Source organism: Sapajus apella, unplaced genomic scaffold (assembly GCF_009761245.1).
Source record: "Sapajus apella isolate SASKATOON/1434 unplaced genomic scaffold, GSC_monkey_1.0 scaffold2, whole genome shotgun sequence".
Taxonomy (NCBI): domain Eukaryota; kingdom Metazoa; phylum Chordata; class Mammalia; order Primates; family Cebidae; genus Sapajus; species Sapajus apella.
Window position 1 is genome coordinate 23439190 of NW_022436942.1, and position 15446 is coordinate 23454635.

The window sequence follows — 15446 nt, forward strand, 5'->3', positions numbered from 1 at the left end:
TTGTCAGAGGCCGTTGCTGATTGGCTTAGGTGGGGGGGCGGGGAGGGCCTCGAGGGGCGAAGGAAAGGCGGGGACCCGGATGTGTGTGGTGGCGGCGGCCAAAGAGCTTGTGTGCGGAGCTGAGAGGCCTATGGATGAGGAGGACGCGGCGGCCCCGGTAGGCGGGGATCAGGGGCGGGGTCCCGGAGGCCTCGGATCTCCCCGGAGCCCGACGTGGGAGGTGGGGGTCCTGGGCGGGGGCTCCGAGGCCAGAGGCGGGGCCCTGCGCTCTTGGTCAGTAGGCTTCCTCCGTCGGCGCACCCTCGGCCCAGTGAGGGCCTGGGGAGACTGGGCGTAGGCACATGGATAGGCTGGGGCCCCGCTGCTCCCGGGTCTCATCTCAGTGATCAGGCTGTGCCCAGGGAGGAGACAGGGCCCAGTAGGGCCGCCACTCGCCGGTGCCAAGACTGTGGGGTCTGGGCAACCAGCATGTACCTGGGGTCGAACCCTGGCTGAGTGCCCTGGAGTGGAATCTTAGGGCTGTCTGTTGCACAGGTGCCTACTCTTCTGGGCCACGTGGTGGGTTGTAGCTACTGCATTAGAGTCGTATGTTTCGCACCGGGATCAAATTCAGCCGAGCCAAGGCTTCCTAAGCACCCACCGTGTGCAAGGCAATGTGAGGCCTTGAGAAAACCCCTGTCCCAGGGTTTGGGGAATGGGAAGGTAAGAGTGTTTCACCTCTTTCTCACTTTTGGCTCCCAGGAAAAATAATCCATTCATTTATGTGTTGGCACTGATGGTTATTTAAATACCTGCATCATCTCACTTCCATCCATCTGCGCTGCTGCCTAATCTTAGTGGATGTCATTTCTCATCCGAACTGCTGCAACAGCCTCCGAATTGTTTGCCCACATCTGTTCTTGATCCTCTTGTGATCAGTTCTCCAGACAGCAGCTGGAATGATCTTTAGGAACTGATTAAGCTCATGGCATTTTTTTTGAGATAGGGTCTTGCTCTGTCAGCCAGGCTGGAGTGCAATGGTGCAATCAGAGCTCACTACAGCCTTAAACTGTGACTCAAGCCATCCTCAGCCTCCTTAGTAGCTAGGACTACAGATGTACACCACCACTCCTGGCTCATTGTTTTGATTTTTAGTAGGGATAAGGTCTCACTATGTTGCCCAGGCTGGTCTCGAAGTCCTGGCCTCAAGTGATCCTCCTGCCTCAGCCCCCCAAGTTGCTGGGATTGCAGGTATGAGCCATCATATCTGGCCAGTCATGGCATTTCCTTGCTTGCAACCCTCCAGAGGTTTCCATCTTGGAATAAAATCCAAATTCCTTACCACTGTCAGTATAGCCTTGATCTGACTCCTGCCTTATTCTCATTGTGTACATTCTCCCTCATATTCCCTACACACCAGCTGTCCGGGCCTTTTTTTCTGTTTCTCTACCATGCCAGCTCTCTTCCACCCAAGGACCTGCGGTTGTCCTTCCTGCCTGGAATATGCCTGTCTTGTCATATGCCTAGTTCCTTTACAACTGAAATGTCACCTCCTCAGAGAGACTGTCTCTGTCCACTCTGTCCACTGCCTCCTCCAGATTCTTTTTTTTTTTTTTTTTCTTTTTTTTGAGACGGAGTCTTGCTCTGTCTCCCAGGCTGGAGTGCAGTGGTCAGATCTTGGCTCACTGCAACCTGCACCTCCTGGGTTCAAGTGATTCTCCTGCCTCAGCCTCCCAAGTAGCTGGGACTACAGCAGGCATGTGCCACCACGCCCAGCTAAGATTTTTATTTTTTACTGATAGAGATGGGGTTTCACCATGTTGGCCAGGATGGTCTCAATCTCTTGACCTTGTGATCCGCCCACCTCGGCCTCCCAAAGTGCTGGGATTACAGGCATGAGCCACTGTGCCCGGCCCTCCAGATTCTTCATCATATCACCCTGTTCTTTTCTCCGATGCCTGAAATTATGTCTGTTTATTGCCTGTCATGTCTACCTCCCAGCCTGTGAGAATGGGAATCCTGTCTATTTTGTTCATAGCTCTATCCCTAGCACTGAAAAGAGTGTGCATAGTAGGAGCTCAGTAAATGTTTGTTGAATGGAAGGATGAAGATAGGGATTGTTAAGGTTAATCTGGGCAGCTGGCCTCCAGGCCAGTGCCTTCTCTACATTCTGGGTCACACAGGCTGAGGTGTTTTACTTAGTGCCCTGCTTCCTCCTCAATGCCCTTCTCCCCTTGGCAGGTTTGTTCTCATGAACAAGATGGATGACCTCAACCTGCACTACCGGTTTCTGAATTGGCGCCGGAGGATCCGGGAGATTCGAGAGGTCCGGGCTTTCCGATATCAGGAGAGGTTCAAACATATCCTTGTAGATGGAGATACTTTAAGGTGAGTTCAGGGGAATGCTTCCACATTTTCTTTTCTGTTGCAGATCTTAGAGATGAAAGGGGTTTTGTTCAGAAGAAGGGGACTGTGTACACTGCACTGGGAAGTGGGGATGCTCTTGACTCCACAGGCCTTTCTTTTTCTTTTTTTTTTTTAAGACAGAGTCTCACTCTGTCGCCCAGGCTGGAGTGCAGTGGAGTGATCTCAGCTCACTGCAACCTCTGCCTCCTGGGTTCAAGCGATTCCCCTCCCTCAGCCTCCCAAGTAGCTGGGATTACAGGTATGCACCACCATATACAGCTACTTTTTTAGATTTTTGGTAGAGACAGGGTTTCACCATGTTGGCCAGGCAGATCTCGAACTCCTGACCTCAAGTGATCTGCCCACCCAGAGGACTTTCTGAGTGGAGCAGTGCATGTTGCCCATCCCTACACTCACCTCTGCCTCTGTCACTGGGTGGCTCTGTCCTCATCCAGCAAGGAGGGAATCCAGCAAGGGTCTGTCCTAGCTGGGTCAGACACAGGAGGCTGCTGGGGTCTCAGGAGCTTCCCAGGTGCTTTGCTGAGAAGACTCCAGTGGGGTACCTGAGTCTCCTGCCTCTGTCTCAGGGATTGGGTCCAGTGAAGAGTGGCTGTTTCAAAGGCAGTGGATTTCCTGTTTGGGGAAGGGCCGTTCGGTCGTGTACCCTGTCTACCTCCTCCTGTGTCTTTCCAGTCCCTTGGTTTGTGTGTGTGTTTCCTCCCTCTTTTCTGGCTTGAACCCCTTCCCTGACTCCCCTGAGCCCATGCTCTCACAAAGTTCCACTGAAGGGGGAAGGAAGTAGTACTGTTTAGCTGGAGGCAAGAAAGCTGAGGAGTGGGAACTGAATCACTGTCTTCCGATCTGTGAAGGGCTTTGGTACAGAGGATAGAGACCAGCGTTCTCCAGCTCCACTGAGGACAGAGCCAGAGGAAAAGGGCCGAAGCTGCAGCATGAGAGATTGAGGTTAGACAGGGTTGTGAGACCTCTCATAGGCAAGTAAGGGAGGCTCTACATTCTTTTCCTCTTGGAAATGAAGAAACCAGGTTTGCACTGGTCTGGTATGGGTTGGATTCCAGCTGGAGGTTGCGACAGGAGTAGGGTGAGGTGACCTTACTTTGCAGGGTAAGGGTGGGAGATGCTGGGGCTCTCCCCCTACTCTTGGGCTAGGCTGCTAACAGAACTCCCCCCTCATTCCTCCTTCAGTTACCATGGAAACTCTGGTGAAGTTGGCTGCTACGTGGCTTCTCGACCCCTGACCAAGGACAGCAATTATTTTGAGGTGATGAAGGCAGTGGGTGGGCAGAGCAGGGAGTGAGCTCGGGGGTGAGATCATTAAGCCCCAAAGAGCTCCTTTAGTAGGTGCATGACCTGGGCCTTTTAATTTTTCATCAGGGCTGTCCTGTTGCTGGGAAAAAGGTGCAGGACAGCATGGCCCCTCATCTGAGAGATAGGTGCCCTGGAGACCTGTCACCCTGTCCCTTCTCTCCTGCCCCTTACCTAGGTAGACTTTGACCCATATCCCAGACCTTGACTTACATCCCCTAACCCAAAGCCACCATATTCTACGATCTCCTATCTTTCTCCAAAGCTTGGAATTAATTTTCTAAGTGAAATAGGCATGTACTCTCCCCAGTTCCCCCGCTGAGTATCCTTTTTTCTGATTCCTTGTCCTTTGTCTCTTTGAGCCTCAGCCCCTTTAATCTCTTAAGTCCCCTTCCCCCATCCCCAGCAATTCATTCCATTTCCCAGCCCTGCTGACTGTGCCCTGCTCTCTTCTCTCCAGGTGTCTATTGTGGACAGTGGAGTTCGAGGCACCATTGCTGTGGGGCTGGTCCCTCAGTACTACAGCTTGGATCACCAGCCTGGCTGGTTGCCTGACTCTGTAGCCTACCATGCTGATGATGGCAAGTGAGTTGCCTCCTGTGCAACCTGGCCCTTTTCCTATGGATTTGGGAACCTTAGATCTGAAGAACTACCTCAGGGTGGCTTTTCCCATTGGGTGTTTGATAGACTTTTCTGGTCAGGACAGGGAGGTGGCCTGGCAGTTACCCTTGAAGGCTTACAGATTGGAGCGGAGGGTGATGCCCACGCCAGGACATAAGTGGGTACCATCACAGAGTGACCAGGAGCGGCAAGATGAGGACAAGGCCTCTGCTGTCAGTGCTGGGGGGAGGTTGGGAGGCCAGGCTCGGGTCCTCTGTCTGTGCTACTCTGTCTGCAGGCTGTACAATGGTCGAGCCAAGGGCCGCCAGTTTGGGTCAAAGTGCAACTCTGGGGACCGGATTGGTTGTGGCATTGAGCCTGTGTCCTTTGATGTGCAGACTGCCCAGATCTTCTTCACCAAAAATGGGAAGCGGGTGAGTGGGAAATCCTGGGTGGGATTTACGTGGCTGAAATCTGCCCAAGGATTTGTGGGCAGTGATTAGGAAGAGTCTGCTGGCTGGCGCTTGCCCAGGGACCCTTGCACTGTGTTCCCATCTCCTCCAGTCCAGTCTCAGATTCTCCTGAAGTCTCCTGGGTGTAGGAGAAGACACTTCCCATGGCCAGAGGAAGCTGGGACATTGCCCAGATAACAGGCAGAGAGAGGCAAGTTAGTGGACCAGAGGATGAGCAGGAATTGGGGGGAACAGAACTGGGTGATTTGGGGGAAGGTTTTGAGTAGATAAAAGAGGGGGGAAGATTATGGCCTGGATGTGTAACCCGGAGGTCCTCTTTGGGTTTTGATTTGAGTACTCTATGTCCTTTCTGTGTCCTGTTTTCCTTGTTTCACATCTTTCCCTATCCTCTTCAGAGAGAGACTAGGCATGGTGAGGAGATGGGACAGGAGCCAATAGAAGAGGGAGACAGGCGGCTCTCTTCCTTCTATCCCACTCCATCTCCCCGCTTGGAAACTGGTTCTCAGGCCTTGGCCGAGGGTCCTGCTGCCTTAGCATCTGCGCCTGAGCACTCTCCTGTCCAGCACACGTACTGAATGTATTTGGCAGCAAGTCAGGAGACGTGTTTGTCTTGTAGCTCCGTAGATACCTTGCTTGGCCAGGAGTACTTAGCACATTTGTAAACTTTTCTGCACCTCTGGGTTATTTTGTTTTTAAATCTGTCAGTGCGTGTGTGATCATCTTAAAAGTACCCTTGTGAGAATTAGGTGGGCTATGGAAAAGCGAGCCAGGTGGCAGCTCCGTCTCTCCCTCTGCTGCAGGTGGGCTCTACCATCATGCCCATGTCCCCGGATGGGCTGTTCCCAGCAGTGGGCATGCACTCCCTGGGTGAGGAGGTGCGGCTGCACCTCAATGCTGAGCTGGGCCGCGAGGACGACAGTGTCATGATGGTGGACAGTTACGAGGACGAATGGGGCCGGCTACATGATGTCAGAGTCTGTGGGACTGTAAGTAGCGAGGGGGGGGGTGGGGGGGGCTGGGACAGAGGAGGCTGGGCAGAACACCTGTGGGCACATGGTCATGTCTGAATTGCTGGGAATGGGGAGTCGGGACAGTGTCCGTGTGGGGTTCTGTAGGATAGCCTGAGCTCTTGATGTGAGTCCTGGAGTCTAGATCTAAGTTTTCTTTAGCACGGGTTCCCTTTTCTTCACTTCCCCCTCATTAGGGAACTCAGGTTAGTGGTTTGACCTTGGGAACAAGTAGTTCTGCTTCGCCTTATTTTGGTTCCTTCAGCTTCTGGTGTCTTCTGTGGCCTTGCATACCTGCCTTTGAGGGGCTGGTGGCTGATCTGCAGGCAAAATGCCTGGATTGCCCTTTTGGCTTGATCCCAGCTCAGCTGGCCCAGGCTTTTCATTAAAAGTGCTCTGGGGCAGGTGTGGTCAGAAGCCCCACACATGTGGTAGAAGGTTCTCAGCCATCTTTTTTGAGGAAGCGTCAATGTCAGTCTCTGTTGTCTTATCCCTGCATTTTTTTTTTTTTTTTTTTTTTTTTTAGGAGGGAGTTTCGCTCTTGTTACCCAGGCTGGAGTGCAATGGCGCAATCTCGGCTCACCACAACCTCCTCCTCCTGGGTTCAGGCAATTCTCCTGCCTCAGCCTCCCGAGTAGCTGGGACTACAGGCATGCGCCACCATGCCCAGCTAATTTTTGTAGTTTTAGTAGAGACGGGGTTTCACCATGTTGACCAGGATGGTCTCGATCTCTTGACCTCGTGATCCACCCTCCTCGGCCTCCCAAAGTGCTGGGATTACAGGCGTGAGCCACCGCGCCCGGCCTATCCCTGCATTTTATAGAGGATGAGAATGGAGGCAGGTGAAGATTCAGTGAGCATCCTTGCACCTCCAAAGCTTGCTTCATTTATCTTTTCCTCATACCTGCTTTAGTATGGATTTTAAGCTTCTTTGGGAAGTGTGTGGACCTTGAAAAGGGGAAATTCTTCTGGGATTTTAAGTTTTGTTGGGAAACGAGTGAACCTTGAGAAAGGGAAATTCTTCTTATCTGCCCCAATACACTGTGCTGCATTGCTAGTGAATGGACGCCAAGTCCAGGATGTGGCCCTGACCTCCAGTGGCTGCTCAGCCCTCCCACCTCGAATTGTCCCTCTGCTACCCCCTTGCCCCTGATGTGGCCTTTTTCTCCACTCTCTGGCCTTTCCACCCCAACCCAAGCTGTTTTCAACTCAGTCTTTGATAACAAAACAGAAGCAGTGGGGGGTGGGAGTGGATTAGGAGCCAGGCCTCCCTGGTGGAGTGGAGCTCAGGGAAAATGGCAGGAAGTGTGCTATCCTGCTGCTTCTGACACTCTGCACCCCTTCTGGCATTGGGGTCCCAGGCTGCAGCAGCCTAGGGCCAGGAGGCCTCAGATGCCCACTCTGTGACTTTCACATCTTTCCTTTTATTCCCTCCGTCTACCATCATTCTGACAGCGTCTACAGAGTTAAGCTTGGGGCTGATGTTCTAGCTCTCATCTCTGACCTCTCCTCAAGAGTTTTTTCCTGGCATCCTTTCTCTGCCTGGACCTGTCCCCAGTCTGCTCCCAGCTCCTCCCAGGCAATCTTTTCTAATTGATGCAGAATCCTGTAGACATTTATAAATAGCCTTCCTTCCTCTCCACTCTCCCCCCAACACCTTCAGGCCACTTACTTAACAGTATTTTTCTCGGGTGGGCGCGGTGGCTCACGCCTGTAATCCCAGCACTTTGGGAGGCCGAGGTGGGTGGATCACGAGGTCAACAGATCAAGACCATCCTGGTCAACATGGTGAAACCCCGTCTCTACTAAAAACTACAAAAAATTAGCTGGGCATGGTGGTGCGTGCCTGTAATCCCAGCTACTCAGGAGGCTGAGGCAGGAGAATTGCCTGAACCCGGGAGGCGGAGGTTGCGGTGAGCTGAGATCGCGCCATTGCACTCCAGCCTGGGTAACAAGAGCAAAACTCCGTCTCACAAAAAAAATGACACATAGGAGACATATGAGTATTTTTCTTTTTTAGACATTAGCTGTTGAATTGGGCCCTTCTCTCAGAGCCTCACCCCAGCTTGGGCCGAGTGGCTGGATGGGACTCTCAGAGCCTCACCCCAGCTTGGGCCGAGAGGCAGGGTGGGAATACCCTTACTGGGGCACTCATTCCTCTGGGGCCAACTTGGGGATAAGCCTCCTAAGGGACATGTGCTTTCTTCCACTCATGCCAACTTCCTATTTTTGTTTTTGGGTTTTTTTTTTTTTTTTTTTTGAGACAGGTTCTCACCCTACCACCCAGACTGGAGTGCTGGCTCACTTCAGCCAATTGCTGGGATTGCTGGCATGAGCCACTGCACCAGACCGCAACACTTGTTAGATTTGAGTCTCTGGATATAGACAGACCTGGCCCTTTCTTGAATGGAATTCTTCCCCTGCCTTCTGTGGCCTGTTTCCCCTCCTTAAAGAGTCCACCTCCCCAGAGTTCTGAGGGGTTGAGGAATTGCTAGGGCACTTGCTCAGGGATGGGAGTGTTGCCTTTGGCCTTATCCCTGCCCCGAGGCCTTGCAAAGTGAGGTAATATGGGAGGGGGCTGGGGGCAGTAGATACAGCTAGGGGATTCGACTCATTCTGTGTTTGTGCCCTGTTCACAGCTCCTCTGACAACTCCTTGGTGACAGAGACAACAGCTTTGGTACACACAGGGTGGTGAATGAGGCCCCACCCTGCCAGGGGTCCTCCCCAGACCCAGCCCAGAAGGAGGCTGTGATGGGGCCTGAGCTGGCCAGAGGAGAGTGTGTACTTGGTTCCTGTTTCAGTTGCTTCTGGGACTTCAGGGCACTGAGACCTTCCTTGCCGCTGTCAAGAGAGATTAGGGTCTCTGCTGGCAAGGGGAGGAGGGGGGATATCAGCAGGGGAGAAGAGGCTGGGAAGGCGCTGGTAGAGGGAGGGTGTGGAGTACAGGAAGCTGTCCACACTCTGATCTGCAGCCGCCACTCTGTGGCACTGAGTCACCTCTTTGTGTCTTGGGGCTTTGGTGGTGGGTATGTATTGGGAGAGAGACCCAAAGAAAGGGCTCCCTCTTCCCCCACCAAAAACACAGAGGCACATTTCTGTTGACTGGACATTGTTTGAGAGGCGGGCATATAGGGTAGAGTCATCTGGGGAGTGGTCATTGTCCTAGTTGGCCTAAGGGACTATTGTTGTTGGAAGTAAGAGCTAAGATGAAAGGTCATTTCCTTGTTTGTGACTGGCAGTTCCTGTGTAACCCCATTTCTGGATTTAGGGAGAGGCAGCAATGTGTATTGGTCACTTCATTGAGTCTTCCCCCAATGTTTTTGGAAATTCAGGTAATTTTATCCTGATTTTACTGTTGAAGAAACCAAGACTTAAAGAGATGAATGCCATTTGCCTGAGTTAGTGGCTATTAAGTCACAGGAGTTAGAATTTGAACCCAGGTCTGTTGGATTCTGAGGCACAGTTTGAGGGACCAGCATCAAGGTCCTAACGGGTTAACCTTCGCTCCTCCTCTAGGTTTCTAACAGCTGTAGGCCAAGGAGGCAGAGAAACATATTCAAGAAAAAATCTGTCAGGGAGGCCAAATACTCCCTCCACTCCCACCCCTCTGAGTTCTTTGGGAAGGCTCAGGAGGTGTTGGGGGATCTTTGCCCAGGAGCAGGAGAATGGATGGCTTTCACTATGAGGGCTGGGTGGTCCCCTCTGAAGAGGGCTCACCTGTACACATACGGGTACCTAGTTGTCCAGGATGTCAGCATTCTATCTGAAGTGTTCTACAGATGGCAGGTGGATAGTGGGTTTTAGAGACCCAGGTTGGGGCAGTCTGTTCTGGCTTTTAGCATGGGAAAGCACCCCCACCCCATCCGGAGACAGAAATGCAGCAGCTGTCGTCTTCTGGGTTGAGGCAAAGGGAAGGGCTGGGCGGGTATTTCCCAAGGATCAGATCGGGATCGGCTGTCTTTTGGCTCTGGAAATGAACACAGTGTTTCCTATACTTAGGCCAGTTGGACAGAATGGGTCAAGGGCAGCTGTGGTGTCCCCCACCCAGTTCTGCAGTGCTGGGTGGAGAGGGTGGGCTGGGGGCTGCTCTGCCTGGGTGGAGTCTAAATTAGTTAATGTGCGTCCAGCCATACCCCTCCTGGCTTGCTGGGGAGAGATGCAGGGAGGGAACCCAGACTGAGCAGAGAATACACCATGAACAGAATTGAAACAGTGTGGCCTTGGGGCTGGATGGGCTTAGGTGGTCTCCCCTGCATGCTGGCTTTCTCCTCATCCATCCCCAGTCATCTTTGGAGAGGAGGGAAGGATGCACTTGAGGTGGCAGGGCTTTGGGGATCCAGGGCTGAGAAGGGCACCAAGCCCCTCTGGTCCTGCTCTCAGAAGGGGTTAGTGGCACCCCGCTCTAAGCCCCTGAGCCAAGCAGCTGGCCATTTGAAGCGGGGAGTCGGGGTGTGGGAGCAGCCTCTGCTGGAGACACGCACAGGCTTCTGTGCTGGTGCAGGCAGGCATCATTCCTTTCCTGTTCAGGCAGGAGTCTGTGAGAGGTGAGAGGTGAGAGGCTGGTGTCCCAAAGCTTGTCAGGGAGACATGGAGGAGGTCCCCAGGCAGCATGTTTCTTCAGGGCTGCAGGGGCGGGAGGGTAGAAGAAAGTCTTGAGGGGCAGTTGGGCTAATTGAAAGGGGATTAAGGAATCCCAGGTGATGCTGAGGGTGGGGAAAAGAGGGGATGGGGTTGAGTCATCACTATTACCATGACAACAGACAAACAAATCCTCCCAGATTGGGGGCTGCCGCCCCATCGTGCCCAGGCAGGACCATTGTGGGACTGAAGAGCCCCAAGAACCCATCAGTCATCTCCGCTCTTCTACCTCCATGCCCCTACTCCAGCCTGAATGAGCAGTGAGGGGCTGTGAACAGCTAAGCCTGCCTGTCTTCATTTTGACCTCTTCCCTCCCTCACATGAAGTGAGGGAGTAAAGCTGGGCGTTCTGGGTCCCTGGGCTCCCCTCAACACCTCCCTGACCCAGCTAAGAACAGCTGTGTTAACAGCCAAATAAAACAAGGACTTTGAGAAATTATAAAAGGCCCATCCCAGGCAGAATTGGCTTCTGAGCTCACCCCCTTGCCCTGAATATCTGGGCTTGGCACCTAACTTCTGCATCTTCCCTGTCCCCATTAGGCCCCCGAGAAAGTTGTCAAGTTTCCTCTCAGCCTGGTCTTGCTTCCTCTTTCCCCTGTTTCGGGACCCTGGGCGGACCTTTCCCAGCAGGACAGGCTGCAGGGTTCTTCAGCAGGGCAAGGATGCAGCTAGAGCCCTCTGGTGTGCTGATCCCCTTGCTGTGCCGCTCTCCCTGGCCTCCCAGACAGCGTTGGCGGGGGGTGCATTCAGCAAGGGGCTCCCCCTGCTTATGCTCTCCCCTTTGCCTCCCCCCGCATCCTGCTCTTCCATGCTGGCCTAGAGCTTTGGGGCCACATTGTACCTCTTGGATTCTTTCTCTTTCAGCCAGGAGTTTTTGTCAGACCTGGGAAAGTGGGACCCAGACTGCCTTGGGCCCAGGTTTCCAGGGTGGTGTCAGCCTGTCTCCTGACACCCATCTGGCTCTTCCCCCACAGCTGCTGGAGTACTTAGGGAAGGGCAAAAGCATCGTGGATGTGGGGCTGGCCCAGGCGCGGCACCCACTCAGTACCCGCAGCCACTACTTCGAGGTGGAGATCGTGGACCCTGGAGAGAAATGCTACATCGCCCTGGGGCTGGCACGGAAGGTGGGCACAAGGGCTGAGCTTTTTTGCCCATGGAGCTGCTCAGGTCTGGGGCTGTTGGGCAGTGCCAGGAAGCTCTTGGGGGAAGCCAGGCTTTGGAGGGAGGGTGCTAAGCTGAGACAGAACACAGTTGTATGTAGCTGCTGTGTAAGAGTACAGACCCCATGTGACTGAGGACCTGAGACAGGTCGTGACTGCACCACACACTGAGGCCTAGCTGGGGGGAGTGGGGCATGCGGTGGTTCTGGCCTTAAATGCTTGACTAATACTTTCCTCACTCTCCTTGGTTTCCCTGAAGCTGCAGTGCCTGTAGGGCACTGTCTGGGTTGTGGCCTGTTCCAGAGATTCAGATGCCGCTCGCGACTCTCTCCTGTCCTCTTATTTGTGCATGGGACTATAGATTTTCTTTTTTCTTCTTGGTGCAGGACTATCCTAAGAACAGGCACCCTGGCTGGAGCAGAGGGTCTGTGGCTTATCATGCAGGTGAATATTGGACTGCCTGGGAAAGATGGGATGGTGGGAGAATGGAGGCATAGGGACATCCACTTTCCCCTCTCCCAGCCCCTCACAAATGGCCTTGCTCTGTGCCTGCTGCTGGCTGACCACACCCCTCCGCTGCCCCATTCCCAAATCGCTAGTGCTTCCTCATCTGTGTTTTCCTCCCAGCTCTGGAAACCAGGGGAGCAGGACAGGGGAGGGAGATCTGGGCCCAGATGGGACATTCCAGGCCTCTGCGCTGGCCCCCTCTGTGCCTTTCCTGCAGATCCTGCAGATTCCTCATTCTCTTTTTTTTTCACTGCTCGGTTTCATTTAGGGCTTTCTTTTTTTTTTTCACTCTTGTTGCCCAGGCTGGAGTGCAATGGTGTGATCTCGGCTCACCTAAACCTCCACCTCCCATGTTCAAGCTATTCTCCTGCCTTGGCCTCCCAAGTAGCTGGGACTTCCAGACATGTGCCACCATGCCGAGCTTATTTTGTATTTTTAGTAGAGACGGGGTTTCTCCATGTTGGTCAGGCTGGTCTCGAACTCCTGACCTTAAATGATCTGCCCGCCTCGGCCTCCCAAATTTCTGGGGTTATAGGTGTGAGCCACTGCGCCTGGCCTAGGGCTTTCTTAGAAGAAAATGAGCCCAGAGTTCCCCAACCCACCTCCCCCCGCCTGCCCTCCCTGTGTGCTCCTTCCTTCCTTAGGGCCCCCTCCTCTGACTCCCTTCCTGAGGGAGTTTCCCCCTTACCCCCTTGAGCGCATGGACTTTACATCTCTTTATTTTATCTGATGCCCCCTTCCCACATCTCTCCTTTTTTTTTTGAGACCGAGTCTTGCTCTGTTGTCTAGACTGGAATGCAGTGGCGCAGTGTCGGCTCACTGCAACCTCTGCCTCCCAGGTTCAAGTGATTCTCCTGCCTCAGCCTCCGCATTGTCTTAGATTACAGGCGCATACCACCATGCCCAGCTAGCTTTTGTATTTTTAGTGGAGATGTTTTACCTGTTGGCCAGGGTGGTCTTGAACTCCTGACTTGAGGTGATCTACCCGCCTCGGCCTCCAAAGTCCTGGGATTCCAGGCATGAGCCACCGCCCCAGCCTCTCTCTCCATCTTTGTTCCATCCTGACACTTCCCTTCCTCTAAGGGGTGGGAAGTGTTCAGCTTCACAGGGCCGCTCTAGGGGTATAGCGTCAGCCCTCCTTCTTCAAGTGTGTGTCCTCTCCCCTCCCTCCAACAGACGACGGGAAGATCTTCCATGGCAGCGGTGTGGGGGACCCCTTTGGGCCACGCTGTTACAAAGGGGACATCATGGGCTGTGGAATCATGTTCCCCCGGGACTACATTTTGGACAGTGAGGGTGAGTGCGGTGGGGGTGGCCAGCCAGGATGCTTGGGGCGAGGGTGGAAGGATACCACAGGAACTCAGGTTTCCCGGTCTCCTAGGGGACAGTGATGACAGTTGTGACACAGTGATCCTGTCTCCGACTGCCCGGGCTGTCCGGAACGTCCGGAATGTCATGTACCTGCACCAGGAAGGGGAAGAGGAAGAGGAGGAAGAGGAAGAGGAAGAGGATGGAGAAGAGATAGAGCCGGAGCATGAGGGCAGGAAGGTGGTGGTGAGTAGGCAGAGTTTGGGGTGGGACCAGGGTTCTTGGGTCTGGGCAAAGGCTGGGTATTAGTGGGGAATAGAACTCAGAGCCAGGGTGGGAAAGATGGGAAGCTCTGATGCTGCCCAGGAGGTGTTCTGAGCACCAGGGGCTGCTTAGATGGGGAGACGGTCTTGGGATGCTGTTTTCCAGCCTCAGCACACCCTCTGGTGATCACTTCCCATATCCCCCTAACTGCCCCTCTCCAGCCCCTCTGGAAGTTGGGGTGATTGGGTTCAGGCCTGTGGAGCTCCAGCATCCTCAGAGAAGAGACCAGAGCCTGCCTGCTCCATTTTTCTCCCCACCTCCTCCCCAGGTTTTCTTCACTCGAAATGGCAAGATCATTGGGAAGAAGGATGCTGTTGTTCCTTCTGGAGGCTTCTTCCCCACCATTGGAATGCTAAGCTGTGGGGAGAAAGTCAAAGTAGATCTGCACCCCTTGAGTGGCTAGGGCCTCCCCTCCAGACCTGCCCCTTCTCCCTACTCACCCTCTGCTGGAGCAGGCACCCAGTTCCTGACTCCCAGAGGATTCGTTTACCCAGGAGGCACCTGGAGGTGTGTGGTCACTCTGCCCCTACGGGCTCAGGCCCCTGTCATGCTTCTCTGTGCCCATGTTTCTGACTTGGTGTTGCCACTGTTGTCAGTCCGTGGGCCTGAGTCCCTGGTTGGACAGGAATGGACCCAAAGAATGATGTTGGTATGTGGGTGGTCCCACTCGCTTTAGTCAGTGGGCTTCTGGGTCCGCCTTTCCCTTACTGGCCCCATGTGGGTGGAGAGGCGTGAGCACCTTCTCTCAGCTGCTATTTGGGCATGATGCTTTGTAGAGGGTGGAGTAGACAGCCCCCTCCCCTACTCACTGCAGTATATCTCCTTGAATTCCTCTTTTTTGTTTTCTGTCCTGGTTATGTGAACCAGTTGCTGCTGTCATACCCCTGGCAGGGCTAGGGGCCGCTCTTTGGCCCTCTCTGTCCTTTCACTAGCTGCTGCCCCAAGAAGACTCCTCCAGGCTCTCCATTCTTTCCCTTGAGAACTGGCTCCCCACCCCAGCCTGCTCAGGCACCTGCAGAGAATCTGCATCTCTGGCTCCCCATACCTGGACCCGCATGGGTGGGTGGCTGTTGCATGTTTAAGAGAGAGGGGCTGTGAGGTGATAGGGCCCTGAGGCCTTCACGCCTTTCTCCCCTTCGTCCTTTCCTTACCTATGCCACCCATGTCCCTAGCTCCTGGGAACCGAGGGCTGAGGCTCTGGGGCCTGTCTCCCCCGCCAGGGTGAGGACAAGACTCCAGAGCCTTAGCCAGGGCAGTGTGGCCACTCCCTCCCCTTTTCCTGCCCCGTCCCGTGCCCCAGCTTGCTGCTTGTGCCAGTTGCCTGTTTTGCTTCAGTGGTTGATTCTAGCACTTACATGTGTCCTCTCCACCAAGCCCTCTATCTCCTTCTAACCCCTTGACCCCTGACCCCCTCCCCATAACAGTGACTTCTCCAGGGAGGAAGAGGGAGCAGGAGCTGTTGGCCTTGGTTTGCACAGAGTGGGTAGGGCTGTGGGGAAAGCAGGTGAGCTGTTGTGCTGCTGGGCCTCCCTTTGGCCCTTGCTTCAGGCCCCACCCTATGATGTATGAAATGTATGTACAGACCAGAGATGTTTATACAGCCAATAAAGATGGAGTTTCCATATTTGTCAGTATGGCTGGAACCAGGAGCCTTTCCAATCCGCAGGGCTAGGAACAGGACTGCCGGATGGGGGCAGCCGAGGGCAGCTTGCTTGTGGGG

The 15446-nt window shown here is 54.0% G+C and overlaps 1 protein-coding gene across 1 annotated transcript; it reads left to right on the forward strand.

Moving 5' to 3' along the window:
• The first annotated feature begins 34 nt into the window (after positions 1-34).
• SPRYD3 (SPRY domain containing 3) lies at positions 35-15360 on the forward strand. Its single transcript, XM_032293049.1, has 11 exons — positions 35-157; positions 2221-2367; positions 3589-3664; positions 4169-4293; positions 4607-4742; positions 5582-5767; positions 11402-11551; positions 11974-12031; positions 13271-13390; positions 13476-13648; positions 13995-15360. Exons 1-11 carry the CDS (start codon positions 135-137, stop codon positions 14127-14129), a joined length of 1329 nt encoding a protein of 442 aa, XP_032148940.1. The 5' UTR covers positions 35-134; the 3' UTR covers positions 14130-15360.
• The last annotated feature ends 86 nt before the right edge of the window (positions 15361-15446 follow it).